This window comes from Diabrotica undecimpunctata, chromosome 5 (genome assembly GCF_040954645.1).
Source record: "Diabrotica undecimpunctata isolate CICGRU chromosome 5, icDiaUnde3, whole genome shotgun sequence".
In the NCBI taxonomy this organism is placed as follows: Eukaryota; Metazoa; Arthropoda; class Insecta; order Coleoptera; family Chrysomelidae; genus Diabrotica; species Diabrotica undecimpunctata.
In genome coordinates, this window is record NC_092807.1 from 55,550,510 (window position 1) to 55,566,878 (window position 16,369).

The window sequence follows — 16,369 nt, forward strand, 5'->3', positions numbered from 1 at the left end:
ATGCCTCTCGTTCACTGCACACATCGACTGCTCCTTTATAGTGTGACGTAAAGGGGGGATTTAACGAATTGAATGACAGAGAAAACTAAAACAAGGCAGCGTGCCAAATTTGGAATACGCCATAGAACGTGACATGTTGGCGTAAAAATATACGATGGTCATAAACGGTTCTTTAATACTCTTCTTTAAAACAATTTGCCCTGATCATATTTAAAAAATGTACGGAATACACTGTATATACTAACTCAAGTCGACAACATGCTTTGCAGATATGAATTACGATCAAGTTATATATGACTTACGTTGTAAATGTAGATAGGCGTGCATACGTGCAAGAAAAATTCGATCATTAGTTTTAAAATCTGAAGGGGACCATTAAATATTCAACGTTAAAATGTGATATAATGTAACGACATAATAAACCTTTTTTACCGCACGGGTGCATACCTGTATACCTTTGTTAAGGGAGTCGTACATAATCTTTAAGGTGATCGTAATCCATAACTGCAAAGTATGTTGTCGACTTGGATTAGTATTTACAAATGCATTCCGTAGGATTATAAAACATAATTAGGGAAATTTTTGACTGGAAGCTACTACAGAAGTTCTTAACAAATATTTTAAATTCTTTTTTAAAGTATTTTTAAAAATATTTTTAAAATGTAGTACACAAGCTTATGGTTTTCTTACTTTTAAGGACTTGCCTTTTTTGTAGGGTTATAAGTTCTGATTTTAAAATTCTTGCTGAAAAACGCTTTGTCTGTAAATAGAGAAAATGTTGTTATCCATTTAATTATCGTAATATAATTAGTTGAATAATTCCTGCTGTTATTTGGTCTTAGCTTGCTTACCCCTTTTTTCTATTTAAGCTGTTTCCTAGCTAACTCTATTTCTGCCTACTAACCAGACAACTAAGACCAGCGCTACATAATGAACGCAAAGCTATATTTAAACAATATATTAGTACCTTGTCTAAAGAAGATCATTTAATATAAAAGGCAACAAAAACACTTAAAGAGACTTACAGAACACAAACCACTAATTAGCAAAATGACGGTAGTTGAGGACAATAAGACGAAGGAAAAGCGTCAACATTTTTAGAATACTTAGCTGGTGTTTTTAAAGAACACCAACAAGATAATAATAACGATGAAAACAATAAGATACTTCCTGAATAGTGCGTGTCCTATGACATCCCAATAATAAAGTGCAGTTCAATAAAAGTAAATAAAGAAATAGAAAAATGCAACAGCCACAAAGCCCATGGATTTGACCAAATAACAGGATTACCCTTCCGCCGGTAAGGTGGAATTCTTGTAACGTAGTTGGTAACGTCGGTCTACGAAACCGACTTTTTTAATAATGAATGTCTTAGGTTGTGACTAAATATTTAATATAACTACATTTAAATAACAATGTAGTAAGAAATGATCAATATTTATTTATTTTCGAGAAAAAAATGCACATTAAAAAAAATTAGCTTCTTTTAGGTACTAACATAATTGACAAACGATTTACAAAAACATGTCAAGTTTTTGAATACAAAATATCACCAAACATAAAGACAAGAGTTAAAATGTTACAAAAAAAATTAAATTATTCAACAGATGTCCAACATAAACTGAAACTATTTTCCGTTTGCTTCCTCATTTTCTTCTGCACTGCACCCAACGCATAGTCCGCGTAAATGTTCCAAACACATATATTTGCTACACTGCCTACAAAGAAACCGAGTTTTGCGGTTTTTCTTACTAATTTAGTACGTACATCTTCCATACACATTATTCTTGATATGTTGATTTCTTGTCTGGATGCCACAAATTTCCACTAACCTCATACCAATTGTCCTTGCAATATTTTGTTCTAGGGCTCGTCTGCGAATATGTTCGTCTAGGAATTTGTGTGTATGTATTCGATTTGTATATAATGCATTAGGTATAATGACCATTGGCCAGCGACGGGTTGCTCTAATGCAATTGTATACCGCGCAGAGTTTGTTCACGACATCCACACCTCCTTTAGTCTTATTATAATCTATGATTGTTTCTGGTTTACCTGTGGCATTATCAATATTGTCGTCGTAATGCATAGTAGATAACACTAAAACATTTTTACCTTTTCGGGGTACATACGATACAAGGGTACACTTCTCTTGAAATGCGAATACTGTTTTTTTCTGGCATTTGTTGTGTTAACACTAGAGGAATTTGAGGTTTATTCTTTCGAAACGTTCCTATAACAGTTAAACGATGTTTACGTTGAAGTAATCGCGCAAGCTGAACGCTTGTGAAAAAATTATCCATGGTAACATTTCTTCCCGTTTCCCAAATCGGTTCACACAGACGAAGTACAAGTGACAGTTTTGACGTATCAACAAAATATTTTCCTGCTGACTCTTCACCAACATATACTTCCATCTTAGACATATAATACTTCTAAGCGTCTGCTAAAGCATATATTTTTATACCATAACGATTTGGTTTATTCTGTATGTAAACCCTGAATGAAGATTTGCCGCGAAAGGCTTCTAACTTTCCAGCTATCGTAGTTTATGCTAAAAGATTGTAATGCTTCGGTAGATTAGAATTAAAAGCTTCAAAAATCTCACGTATCGTGGCTAACTTGTCGAATTCTTGACTTTGTATTCTAGTACTTTTGTCATTGAACCGAATATGTAAAATGAACTGGAACCTCTTTAGCGACATCGTAAGGCGGTAAATCTCCATTGACCTTCCATCTATTCTAAATAAATCATCAGCATTCTGATGATTGCTTTTGTTAGCGCCAGATATCTTTAACAACCCAAACAGAGCTTTTAATTCTATAAGATCAATTGGCCTAGCCGTTCTGTTATTGACTGTGTCATAGCGTTTCAATGCTATTGACTTATTGGTGTATTCTACTTTTTTTTCTAGAATATCTGTAATGAAAAAACATTCCCAAATCTCTATTATCGCCAATTTTTGCCTAATATCACCTTTTGGTCCTGCCAGATTGGGTAGAAGATTTTCAGTACGAGTTCGAACGTTACGATTAAATTCATGATGTTTCCTCCACCTTGTTCCATCTTTTCCAAACAAACGTGATATGCGCGGAATTACTTCTACTGGTACATGATCTTCGACATATTATTTATTACAGAAATCCTCCTCTAAATTGGTATCATATTCTAGAACTTCTGAACAATCATCTTGCAAACTTGCTTCGTCATCTTCTCGTTCCGGTTTGGAATTAGCAACAATTTCGTGAAAAAGTTGTTGCAACCTGATTTGTTCTTTTTCGTTAGTCATATTCACATACAACTCCTAAAATGAATATCTATTATTTAAACTGACTATAGACCAAAAACGACAGAACCTTACCGTTGAGTATAACACAAATGGTAACCTCGGTTGCTCACACCGTCAGGTCAAATAACATATGAACTATCCGCACTCGGCCCCAGATTTTTCAAGATTGAATAGCGTGATGAGGATTTGAAAGCTACCTGGCCGCGGGGACAAAGCAATATGCGCATTTGAGTTTTAGCACGAAAAATATACTACGTTTGTGTCGGGGACCGTACGTTACCACTTGAAGGTTAATACTAAAAAAACTTTCCGAGGAGAGCATTCGTCATGTTCTAGAATATACAATAGTGCATTGAGACTGATATTTTTCCCACATGGAAATTTGCGCAAATAATAGTGATTTACAAACCGCCACACCACCAAATTAAACCATTATCCTATAGACTAATCAGCCTGTTACCGAGCATGTCCAAAATCGAAAGACTACTACCTATACTCGTATACCGAGAAGGAGTAAACAGATATGTCTTTAAAGAGATGGTACTTGTAAAATATTGTCACGGAAAAGTAAAGCGGTGAACTATAAAAATATTAGTTATACTTATAATCCTTATCTTCATTAAATGAAGTTATAATACAATTAATTATTTTGTAGAAAAAATAACAGAAGCAAAGGTATTTTATTAACTTATAAGAAATATTATATATTTATATAACTAATATAGACTTATCAATAAAATTTAAATATTTCTTACAGTATAATAGTAACATTCAATAACTTTTGTACTTAAAAATTTAATTATAATTTCTACGAGATTTTCCGGTATGTCAAAATAGCATAATTTTTATTATTTGGTTGAGCTTCCCCAGTTTAAAAAATGAAGGTGCTGCCGCAAGAAAATGCCACAGAAGTCGAGATGATATTAAAAATTATTTCTAGCGTGCTTAAATTTAAAGTTACAATCTAAAAAAAAAACGAAGCTCAAACACTTCTTACCACTATTTACTTCTTTACTATGTCAACAATGGATCACAAAATGTAGATCATCTAAAATCTTAAATTTCGAGGTCTACTTTCAATAAACAATGAAAATATAATTTAAAATTTCATCTTATTTCTTATTGGTCATATGAGCCGTTTTTTGTGAAAAGTGTATTTTTCTCCTTCTTCTTAAAGTTCCATCTCCTATCGGAGGTTGGATATCATAACGGCTATGGTCACTTTGTTGGCTGCTGCTCTGAAAAGTTGTAGTGAACTACAGTTAAACCATTCTCTAAGGTTCCTTAGCCAGGAGATGCGTCTTCTTCCTATGCTTCTTCTTTCTTGGATCCTTCCTTGCATAATAATTCTCAGCAGCTCATATTGTTCTCCTCTGATTATGTGACCCAAATACTCTAGTTTTTTTTTATGCTGTTCATAAATTCTAACTCCTTATTTAGACGTTGTAGTATCTCAGCATTGGTAATGCTTTGAACCCACTGAATTTTTAATATTCTTCTGTAACACCACATTTCGAACGCTTCTATTTTTTTTATGTGTTGTTTCTTCAATGTCCAAGCTTCCATTCCGTATAGTAAGATAGAAAATATGTAACATCTTAGAGCCCTTAATCTGAGATGCAACTGAAGGTCTCTGTTGGTAAGCATTGTCTTCATTTTCACAAATGCTTGCCTTGCAGTTTCAATTCGGACATTGATTTCTCTGTTTTGGTCATTTTTGTCATCAACCCAGGTTCCCAGATATTTGTATGTCTCTACTTTTTCTATTTGGGTTTGCTCTATTATTAATCTTTCATTTCCATGTTGCGTTTTTGAGACAATCATAAATTTAGTTTTTCTCTTAATTATTTTTAGTCCGTATCTAATGCAATATTCGTTAATTCTATTTACCAATTCTTGTAGCGATTCCAGGGTGTCTGCCATTATAACGGTGTCATCAGCGAATCTTATGTTATTTAATATTCTTCCGTTTACAGAGATTCCATCACCCAGATCCGCTATCGCTTCCTATAATATGGCTTCACTGTACACGTTAAACAGCAATGGTGACAGAACACAACCCTGTCTTACTCCTCTCTTTATATCTATATTTTCGGACTTTTGTTCTTCTATCTTTATATTGGCTTTTTGATTCCAATACAGATTTGTTCATATAAATAAATATCTAGGTTCATATCTAAGCATCTTTGAGACAGGACATTAAAAGCAAACAATGCCTCTCTCGTTCCCAGTCCCTTGCGGAACCCAAATCGAGTATCATCCATATCATCTTCTAGTTTTCTATATAATCTTCCATGAATCACCTTTAGAAATATTTTGAGGGTATGGCTTATTAGTGATATTGTCTTATAGTCTGAACAATCTTTGGCATATACTGTTTTTGGTATTGCTACAAAGGTGGACACCAACCATTCCTGTTGGATTTTTCCAGTTTTATATACTTCATTAAATAGGTCCAGAAGTACAGGTAGAGTTTCATCGTCTAGACATTTCAGTAGTTCCGCAGGTATTTCGTCTGGACCTACAGTTTTTCCGTTTTTTGCGTTTCGTATTGCTTGTTCGATTTCCTCTATTATAATCTCTGGCCCCGTTTCGCTGTCGATTTCTTCCAGTTCTTGTCGATTATCCTCAAACAGATCTGTTATGTATGTCTTCCATTTTTTTAATTTCTCTTTAATTTCTATAATAATTTTTCCATTTGCGTCTTTCAGAAGGGCATCTTTCTTTTTTCTCAGTGTATTTGTCATTTCCTTTGTTTTCTTATGCATGTTAAAGCTATCATACTGTTTAGCATATGCCTTTATTTGACTGCATTGATTAGCAAGGCAGGTGGATTTGGCCTCTTTTATTTTCTTTCCTATCAATCTCTGTAGTTCCTTGTATTTTGCCTTACTCCTGCCTTTATGTTTCCTTCTTTATTCCATTAGATCTAAGATTTCTGAAATCATCCATCTCTGTTTTTTTCTTATTTTTGTCTGCAGTAGCTTTTCTCCTGCCTTTATTAAAGTTTCCTGTACTATGTTCCATTGGTCATTAACATCTGTTGTTTTTATCACGTCTTGTTTAATTTTCTTTAAGTTATCATTTATTTTTTTTTTAAACCGTGGTATATTTGTTTGTTTTTGGATCTTGTTAAATTTTATCTGCATTACGCCTACTAATGGATTACGGTCTGAATTTATGTCAGCTCCGGGGTATGTTCTCAGAGACTTTATAGCGTTTTTATATCTAGATTTTATTAAAATGTAATCTATCTGGTTTTGAACAATGTTGTCTTCTGAATCCGCAGGTGATTTCCAAGTATAAAGTCTTCTTTTAGGTAATTTAAAATTTGTATTGGTTATTACCATCTCCTCGCTTTGGCAGAATTCGACAAGACTGTTTCCTCTTTCATTTCCTTCTCCCAAGCCATTTTTCTCCAGCTTTTCATTAAGATTACTTATAAGGCGTGTGACATAAAAAATATCAAAGTTATTATAAATGTTTAGAAGCTAAAAAGTCTGGTTCCAACTGGTTTTTATTAAAAAAATTTAATAATATGTTGAGATTTTTTTAATATACCATAAAACTGAAGCCGCAAAGAATCGAAAATACTTGTAGAGTCACTGTTTGGACAAGTATAGTTGTTTAAATAATCGCCCTCTTGGATAAACAAATTGAATAAATTAAAAACCATTTTTTCAATACGCTTGATACACACATAGCACACTTTAATAGCTTAATTAATTAATTAATTGTCATAATTTCAAGTAGCTATATTACCTGTCGTTAGGCAAAAGAAAAAATAAAAAAGTTATTGACATTTATAATTTACACCAAACATAATTTTTTAGAGTTTAGGTTTTTTGCAATTATCACGTTTAATTATTGTATCAATGCATTGACTCTCTCTTCGTTAAAGCATCTCACCAATTATCCTATTCAAGTATTTCTTAATTTTTTTTTACTGATTACTTCATTTAGATAACCTTTTATTTCCAACATGTATACGTATACCCTACGGATAAAAAATGTTCGTATTTTTTAAAAGCTAAGCAAAAAATTCAGTAAAATATCTTTGGTAAAATAATATTCCAATATGCTTATTCAGGAAATCCTTTTGATAATAAAATAACATGTTTCTCTCTAGCCGAATTTCAATTCCACACCAGGGAGTGTCACACGTCAACCCTTGTTCACGTTTCCACTTGCTTTTTTGATTTACATTTGTACTTTTTATATGACGCTTAGATTAACAAAAATCATCGTAGCAGAAAAATCAGAGGTTTATGTAGTAGAAAAAAATACAATGATAATGAAATCAGAGGACGCTTCAACTTAAATATAATTTAATAATCTCTGGGTTTTATTTCCAAATGAAAACGCTTATATCTCCGAAATGTAAAAATACAGTGTCAACAATTTCATTTACTGTTAAGCTCTTTTATGTACCTTTTAAAATGTTTATATACAAATTTGTGTAAAAAGATAAATAAATAACTAAACAAGAAAATCCATTTATCGGCGAAGTCGCTATAATATCTAAATCTCCTATATAATTAACACTCGCATTATAGGAAGTTTCCACCTATACATACTAACATATTTTTAGAATTTAAAGAACTAAAATCACATATTTTAGGGTATCGAGATCGTCAATTATGTACAAATAAAAAATATGACCGTATTTTAAAACAATTATCGCTTAGGAACATACAGTGTGTCAAAGCCAAATGGAATAAATTCATTATTTAGGTTACTGTACATATTTATAAAAAATCCCTAAACACGTCAAATTTAAATTATAACTTGACATTTTTTAACGTGAAAATGCATACCTACCTTCAACCCCCTTAGAATGACAGGTACAACCCCCAATTTTTAAAATAGGAAGTATAGGCTTGTGATATATCGTTTGAAAGGTCTTTTCTTTCTCCATTCAAAAATGTTGTCGCTTTCAAGTTTGTTAAGATTAATTAAGATAAAATAAATTAAAATCATGTGGTTACCGAAATTCGCTACAATACAATCAAAAACTAAAATGTAATGCAAAACGTAATAAAATGTAGAACACGAAAAAGAACTATGAATGTTAATAAAGTAGATGTTCAAAATGTTCACCGCGAACGTCTTGGCAACATCCTAATCTCAAATAAAACTGTCTTCTAACATTATTTAACATAACAGGCGTGATGGACCTAGTCGCAAGTGTTATTCGTTCTTTTAAGTCATTTAAATCAGAAGGTTTAGTTTTGTACACACGGCTCTTCACATATCCCCATAAAAAGAAATCTAATAATGTAAGATCAGGTGATCGCGCTGTCTATTCAATCGATCCTCGCCTCCCTATTCACCGATTGGGAAATATTGTATCGAGGTACTGCCGGACATTAAGTTGGTAATGTGGTGGTGCTCCATCCTGCTGAAACCATATCGTATTCGCTGGAACTCGAGAGTTTCCTGGATCAGGATATAAATTTGCCAACGTTGGAATGACATTATTTTGAAGTAGTGCCAAATAATTGTTGCCATTCAAGTTGCCCTCAATAAAAAAGGGACCAATGATATTCTTTCCTACAATCCCTGCCCAAACATTAACCTTTTGAGGGTATTGAGTGTGTTCTTCTCTCATCTAGTGAGGATTTTCCGTGGCCCAGTAGCGGCAATTTTGCCGATTAGCATGACCGTTAAGTGAAAAAGTGCACTCATCAGAAAACATAACGTCTTCTAATTGGATAATATTGTTATCCAACATGTCCATCATTTGCTCACAAAAAAAAGTTCTCCTATCAAAATCGTCTTCCATGAGCTCCTGAGTAGGTATCATCTTATAGGGATGCAATTTATTTTCTTTTAATATGTTTACTATCGATGTATGGCTAGCATTGAATGTAGTGGATGCCTGTCTACTCGATGTATGTGGATTTTCCTGAAACTCAAGCAACACATCTAATTTGAGGTCATCACTCAGTGCATTGGCAGCTGCTTTTTTTTATCTGCCTTACATAACCAAACTCGCGAAACTGCTTCTCTATTTTACTTATTGTTACTTGGGATATAGGCGGTAAATTAGGAAATTTCTCATGAAATAGGCGAGTTACTTCCTGTTGTGTTCGGGTGTTATCTCCGTAACCAATCATTTGTAAAACTGTTATTTTATGCATTTCCGTTAATCTAACCATTTTTCAGAATAGAATTGAACGAACTTTTTACTTAAATTAAAATATTGACAACTGAAATAAAGCAATTTACTAATGCGTGTTAAAATAACGTTGCCACGGAAATTCTTTAAAGTTTTTTAATGGTTACCATCTAAAAACCACATTGCTATGGTTTTTGTTCACTTTCTGATTATCAAGACCTAAACGGGAAATAAGTTTTGAGTATATTTTAGCGAATTTCGGTAACCACATGATTTTAATTTATTTTATCTCAATTAATCTTAATAAACTTAAAAGCGACAACATTTTTGAATGGAGAATGAAAAGACCTTTCAAACGATATATCACAAGCCTATACTTCCTATTTTAAAAATTGGGGGTTGTACCTGTCATTCTAAGGGGGTTGAAGATAGGGGTTGCATTTTTACGTTAAAGAATGTCAAGTTATAATTTAAATTTGACGTGTTTCGGGATTTTTTATAAATATGTACATTAACCTAAATAATGAATTTATTCCATTTGGCTTTTACACACTGTATATTAGGTTCTATTACATTGATAAATTCAGTCTATATTAATATTATTAGTAACATAAATATTAATACTACTGGTACTGTACACGCACGGGGAAAGGAATTTAATAAGCTTTCTCAAGAACAATTGTTGGAGATCAATCAAAGTTCCAACATTATTTTTGGTAAAAATAATGTTGGAACTTTGATTGATCTCCAACAATTGTTCGGGAGAAAGCTTATTAAATTCCTTTCCCCCTGCGTGTACAGTACCAAATATTTTAGGACCATGGACTGTACAAGAGTTTCCTTCGATATAGATAAGCAGACTTCACGGCGATGGTTCAGTATGTGTTTGGTTTTATAGGGGTTTGTACTTAGAGAAAAATAAGCGTAATTAATCTATACTACACATTTAATAACGAGAAAATATTTACAAAGGCACTATTACTAAATAAAGAGTTCGCTTTAATAAATTGTTCATTTTTATACCGGCGTTTTAGGGGCGCGCGACTATAGAGAAAACTAAATGCACTTTTTCACCGCACTTTTTGACAGTCTGTCAAATACAGTCTGTCACATAAGATAAAATTCAACATTTGTGGAAACGAAAAATAAACTGAAATTAATATAAAATGTTGTTTTTACAACATACTCGCCCCCGTTGAAGCGCTGGCTTTAACACAAATAAACAGATTATATTATGCCAAGAGAGCATGCGGAAGAAAAAATACATTACAATTATCATCTTATACTAACTTAAATTAAATCGTCATTGGGTAGAGGACACAATTTTGTAATAGAGCGCTTGAAGACTCCATCTTTAGTTTTCACCGAGGCAATTCTTACTCTCCCATCTTTTCCGGGAAAGACCTCAATAACTCTTGCTAGTACCCAATGAAGAGGAGGAGTGTTGTCTTCAATCAGCAACACGAGATCGTTAGGTTCTAGGTTTTTATGAGGGAGAAACCATTTAGGGCGATTTTGAAGTCTATTCAAATAGTCGATAGACCATTTTTTCCAAAACACTTGTTGGAGTTTGGACAAATGTTGCCATAAATTCAATCTGTTTTCAGAAATGTGGATCACATCTTTTTCAGTAAAGGACGTAAGAGATTGTCCAATCAAGAAGTGTCCAGGAGTAAGATACGTAAAATCGGAGGGGTCATTTGAAAGGGAGCAAAGAGGCCGGGAGTTGAGCACAGCTTCAATTTGACCGAGAACTGTAGTGAATTCTTCGAACGTAAGCTTAACATTGCCAAGGAGCCTACGCATATGATGCTTTGCGCTCTTTATAGCACTTTCCCAAATACCACCATGGTGAGGGGCTCGAGGAACTATAGTTTTCCAGCGAATATGAGATGAGGCCAAAAATTCCTTAATAGAACGAGAGCTTTCCTTTTCCTTGAAAAACTTATAGAGTTCAAACAGCTGGTTGCGAGCACCAAGAAAGTTCGTGGCGTTGTCACTGAATATTGTTTGAGGGAGGCCTCTACGGCTAATAAAGCGTTTTAGAGCGAGAAGAAACGTCTCCGTAGAGAGGCCGGAAACGACTTCAATATGAACAGCTCGAGTCGACAAGCAAACGAAAAGAGCAATATACGATTTTAATAAAGGAGCCTTACGAAGGTTGGAAGACTTTATCTGAAAGGGGCCGCCAAAATCTAATCCGACGTGAGCGAACACTCGAGAGGAGTTTAAACGTTCTTTTGGTAGATCTGCCATGATCTGGGTAGCGGGTTTGGCACGAAACTTAAAACAAACCATACATTGGTGAGTGACCTTCTTGACTTCTCGTAGTCCATTTAAAGGCCAATATTTGAGACGAATTTGTGACAAAGTATTTTGAGGACCTGAGTGACAGAGTCTGACATGTTCTCTGTGGAGGATGAGACGAACTACACGATTTTTTGAGGGGAGGAGAAGAGGGTATCTTTGATCAAAAGTAACGTCTGAGTTTCTGAGGCGACCTCCCACCCGGAGCATTTCATTCTCATCCAAAAAGGGATTTAGGGGTAAAAGACACTTATTAGATAGAGTTTTACCTTTCTTAAGCTCAGAAATCTCACTCGAGAAGTTGGAATACTGAAGCATCTTAATAATCTTAAGTTCAGCGTTTTGAAGTTCGCTGACTTCAAGGGTATTAGTTAACTTGCGAGAAAGCGGTTTAGCATTATTAGCAAATCTAAACATATAGGCTAAAGTTCTTACAAACTTTGAAAAATTGGAGAACCTATCAGAAAGTGAGGTGAAGAAATCTATTTGATCATTTCGAGCGTGGAGAATGATTTTCCTTTCTTCAGGCAACTTGGAAGTATACCCCTTTGGGTTGTATTTCAATAAATCCAACCGAAGTTGATTTAAAAATGGAGGACCATGAAACCATAAGGACGAATTTATTAATTCAGAGGGTAGCATTCCTCGGGAGAGTATGTCGGCAGGATTCTCTTTGGATCGTACGTGCCTCCAGTGAGCATTAGGAGAATTATCTAAAATTTGTGCAACCCTATTTGCTACAAATTGGGTCCAACGAGAAGGATGTGAACGAAGCCAAGCGAGAACAATTTCTGAATCCGACCACATATTTATAGAGTCTAATTGAGATAACTTTTCTTTAACAATATTAGCAATCTTTGCTGTGGGTTTACTACACAATAGAGCACCCATGAGTTCCAATCTTGGAAGGGTCAAGGGTTTTAACGGAGCAACGCGACTCTTAGATGCTAGAAGGGAACAAGACACCTGTTCTGATTTATAGGTCACACGTAAGTAGATACAAGCTCCATAAGCCTTTAAACTTGCATCTGAGAATGAGTGAATCTCAACACCAGTGATTTCTTGACTTAAAAAGAGACATCTAGGTATACTTAAGTCCTTAAAATGAGAGAGACTGCTAATAAAACTTAGCCATTCATGTAACGTATCTGCGTCAATGGTATCGTTCCAACTGATTTTGGAAATCCAAATCTTTTGCATTATAAGCTTAGCGACAACTGTAACGGGATTAATAAGACCTTGAGGATCAAATATTTGGGCAATCATTGACAGTACTTCTCTCTTAGTGTATGAGTTCTTTAGGGTGAAATCTGGAAGAGAGATTGAAAACGTGTCAAGAACAGGATTCCAGCATAAACCTAAAACCTTATTAGAGCAATTATCTGGAGCTATGACATAAGAAGAGTTTGAAGAGAGAGAAGAAATGTTTTTTAGAAACGAGTCCGAGTTAGAACACCATTTATGTAGAGAAATACATGCTGTTCCAAGTAAACTAGTTAATTCCTTGTGAGCTTTGAGGAGAGTTTGCTCATCATTAGCACCGTAGAGAATGTCATCAATATAACAATTATTTTGAAGAGCGTCACTGGCCAGGGGATATTCAGTTTGATGAATATTTGCCAGTTCCATTAAACAGCGAGTACTCTGAAAACTGGCGCTTTTAGTTCCATATGTAACTGTTTGCAATTCCAGGCACTCAATATCTTTTTCCGGGGAGTCACGCCAAAGTATGTTTAACAGAAAGGTTTGATCAGGATTGATTTTAACCTGTCTGTACATCTTTTGTATATCAGTTGTGAAAACAAAGGAATATAATCGAAAGCGTAGCAAAATATCAAAAAGTTCCGGTTGAAGAGTGGGACCTTTGAGTAGGATATCATTTAACGAGTAACTACTAGAGCTTTTCATCGAACCATCGAAAACAACCCTAAGTTTTGTTGTTAAGGATTCTTCCTTTACTACACAGTGATGCGGGAGAAAATATTTATTTTCTAAATTTTCATTAGTAAGAGAGAGAGGGACTATTCTAGCATGTTCGAGAAAAAGATATTCACTAATAAACGACTTATATTGAGCGTATGTATTTTCATTTTTTAAGAGCCTATTTTCTTAATTAATAAATCTCTTTAAAGCTACTTTAAAAGATTCACCTAATTTTTTATGCGCATTTTCGCAGACAAGTGGTAGGTTTACTTGAAAACGACCCGAAGGTAAAATACGAGTGGTTTTATTAAATATTTGTTCAGCCAATTCCTCATCGGGGGTTAATTTACTAACGTGGGGAACTTCTTCAATTTCGAAAAATTGTTGTATCAATTTATCTAAATTATTCTCTTCGGATTCGGACTAAACAAAGAGAGAAACATTTGACTGAGAAATAGCCAAGTTTGAACTCCGATGAAAGACATGAGGGGGAATAGTACCAAAAATAACATAACCTAAGTGGGTATTCTGAAGAATGGGAAGATTCTTTCCTAAACGAATGAATCCATCAGTCAATAATTCGCTATAGATGTCGCCAGCTAGAAGCAAATCAATTTTACCGGGAACAGAGTACGAGGGATCTGCGAGAGTGAGATTAGGTGGAACATTTATTTTGCTTCTATCTAGGGTAGCTTTAGGAAGCCTACAGGTTATACTATCAAGTACAGCAAAAGAAGTTTTGAAACTTCTATCCTTCACATTATAGGGAAAAAATTCTATGTTAATCATTTGATTTGACATTGAGGTGTTTTCGGATATGGTTGATATCTGTAACTGTTTAAAATAAGGGGTGAGGTTTAACTTCTCAACCAAATCACGAGAAATGAACGAATGTTGACTCCCATTATCTAGGAGCGCCCTGGCATGCATAGGTCTGCCATCTTTAGAATACACTGTCACTAAAGCGGTAGCCAACAATACATCAGTTTTAACTGATAAAGCAGAGAGAGAAGTGGCTGTATGAGAATCTGCAGTATTTTGTACTTCTAAAGGAGGTTTGAACGAACTGGTAGAAGCTTCGTTTTGGGCATGAGCATTATAAGAGGGCGGAGTAGATGTGTAAGCAACACGACTGGAAGAGCCTTGAGAATGTTTGGGAGCTTGAGCGTTGCGATCAATAGAGAAATATTGCCTATTCGTGATCCTAGAGGAAGAGACATTTTCAGAGGTACTATGCAAGAGCGAGTGATGTCTTTTCTTACATATACTACATGAGCGTGAAGAGTTGCAATCTTGAGAAAAATGTTTATTACCCAAACAATTCCAACAAAGTTTCTTACCTTTTACAAAATTAAATCTTTCCTGTAAAGAGAGACATTTAAAATCATTACACTGATAAATTTTATGAGAATTACTTTTACAACATATACAATTAGTATCCGAAAACGAGTTTGTTTGTAAATTAACTGATGAAAACAAAGATGTTTTTAATTGAGGTTTATTAAATTTTTTATCATTATCAGAAACGTTTAATTTTTCTTGTATATCACATTTTTCCTCGAGAAAACTAAAAAACTGTGAGAGAGTAGGTAAAGCCTTTGAATCTATTTCATACTCAAATGACCTATGCGTCGCGAAATCTAATTTTTGTAAAAATACTTCGATCAATAGTAAATCCCAATGTTCGATAGGTACAGACATATTTTTAAGAGCAAGTAAAGTTTGTTTACAAAGAGTTAAAAATTCTCGTAATGATTTTGCGCTACTTTTAGCTAAAGATGGAGCCTTCAACAATTTTTGGATGTGTAAACTAATCACACGCGATTTATTTTCGTATCTATTCTTAAGCGTGTCCAAAGCGATCCGGAAATTTTCTTCTACAACTTCTATATTTTCTATCAAATGTAAAGGTTCATTTTTTAAGAAAGATTTCAGATATATAAATTTTTGCACATTGTTTAGCTCTACATTATTGATTATTAGCGTTTCAAATAGCTGATAAAACGCGTTCCAATCGGCGAAGTTTCCTGAGAATACCTGCATCGTAATTTCCGGCAACCTAACCTTAGCAGTGGCTACAGTTGGTGGAGTATCGTTTGAGATGAGCGAGTGGGAGGGTAACTTTAAAGCTTCCATCTTATGCTGCAGTCCAGCTAGTGTAGAAAAGTATTTTTCCTCCATCAGTACCCTGTCTTCTGTTTCAGAATCGGTTTCATCGATTTCTTCAATCTGATCCATCACGTCTTCATATTTCAGATAACATGTTTTCAATTCGGTGTGTCTGAGTTGAAACTGGAGACCGTCAGTTTCTGCATCTGCGTTTTCTAGTAACCAGTTCGCTATTCTGGTAATCTTGGCCTTCAGTGGTTTTCTCTTCTTCTTGAGATCTTCCATTTTGACTTTAACAAAAGGTACTACTCCAAAAACAGATGCCTAAGGCCGTGCAAACACCGAATTCTTTAGAGAAATTAATGTTTATATTATATACTAATATCTGTATCACACGGCGAAAATAGAGTCAATAATGTTTATATCATATAATAACATGTGTAGCATACGGCGAGAGAGTTTATAGTTTATTAAAACGCGATAAATGTCTTAAATTACACTGAGAGTTTACTTTTCAATTAAATTTTTCGCACACGCGGTAAATGTCTACAAATGTCTACTAATAAATTTTTTAAAGAGATAGTCTTTTTGAAAAGCGGTTCACTTTGTGCATAAGCGA

The 16,369-nt window shown here is 34.3% G+C and overlaps 2 protein-coding genes across 2 annotated transcripts; both read right to left on the reverse strand.

The window, feature by feature from the left end:
• Positions 1 to 10,701: 10,701 nt before the first annotated feature.
• LOC140442197 (uncharacterized) lies at positions 10,702 to 13,497 on the reverse strand. Its single transcript, XM_072533274.1, has one exon. It carries the CDS (start codon positions 13,495 to 13,497, stop codon positions 10,702 to 10,704), a length of 2,796 nt encoding a protein of 931 aa, XP_072389375.1.
• Positions 13,498 to 13,827: 330 nt separating this feature from the next.
• LOC140442198 (uncharacterized) lies at positions 13,828 to 16,035 on the reverse strand. Its single transcript, XM_072533275.1, has 3 exons — positions 15,301 to 16,035; positions 14,125 to 15,003; positions 13,828 to 14,064 (listed from the first exon to the last, which is right to left on the reverse strand). Exons 1-3 carry the CDS (start codon positions 16,033 to 16,035, stop codon positions 13,828 to 13,830), a joined length of 1,851 nt encoding a protein of 616 aa, XP_072389376.1.
• Positions 16,036 to 16,369: the final 334 nt, after the last annotated feature.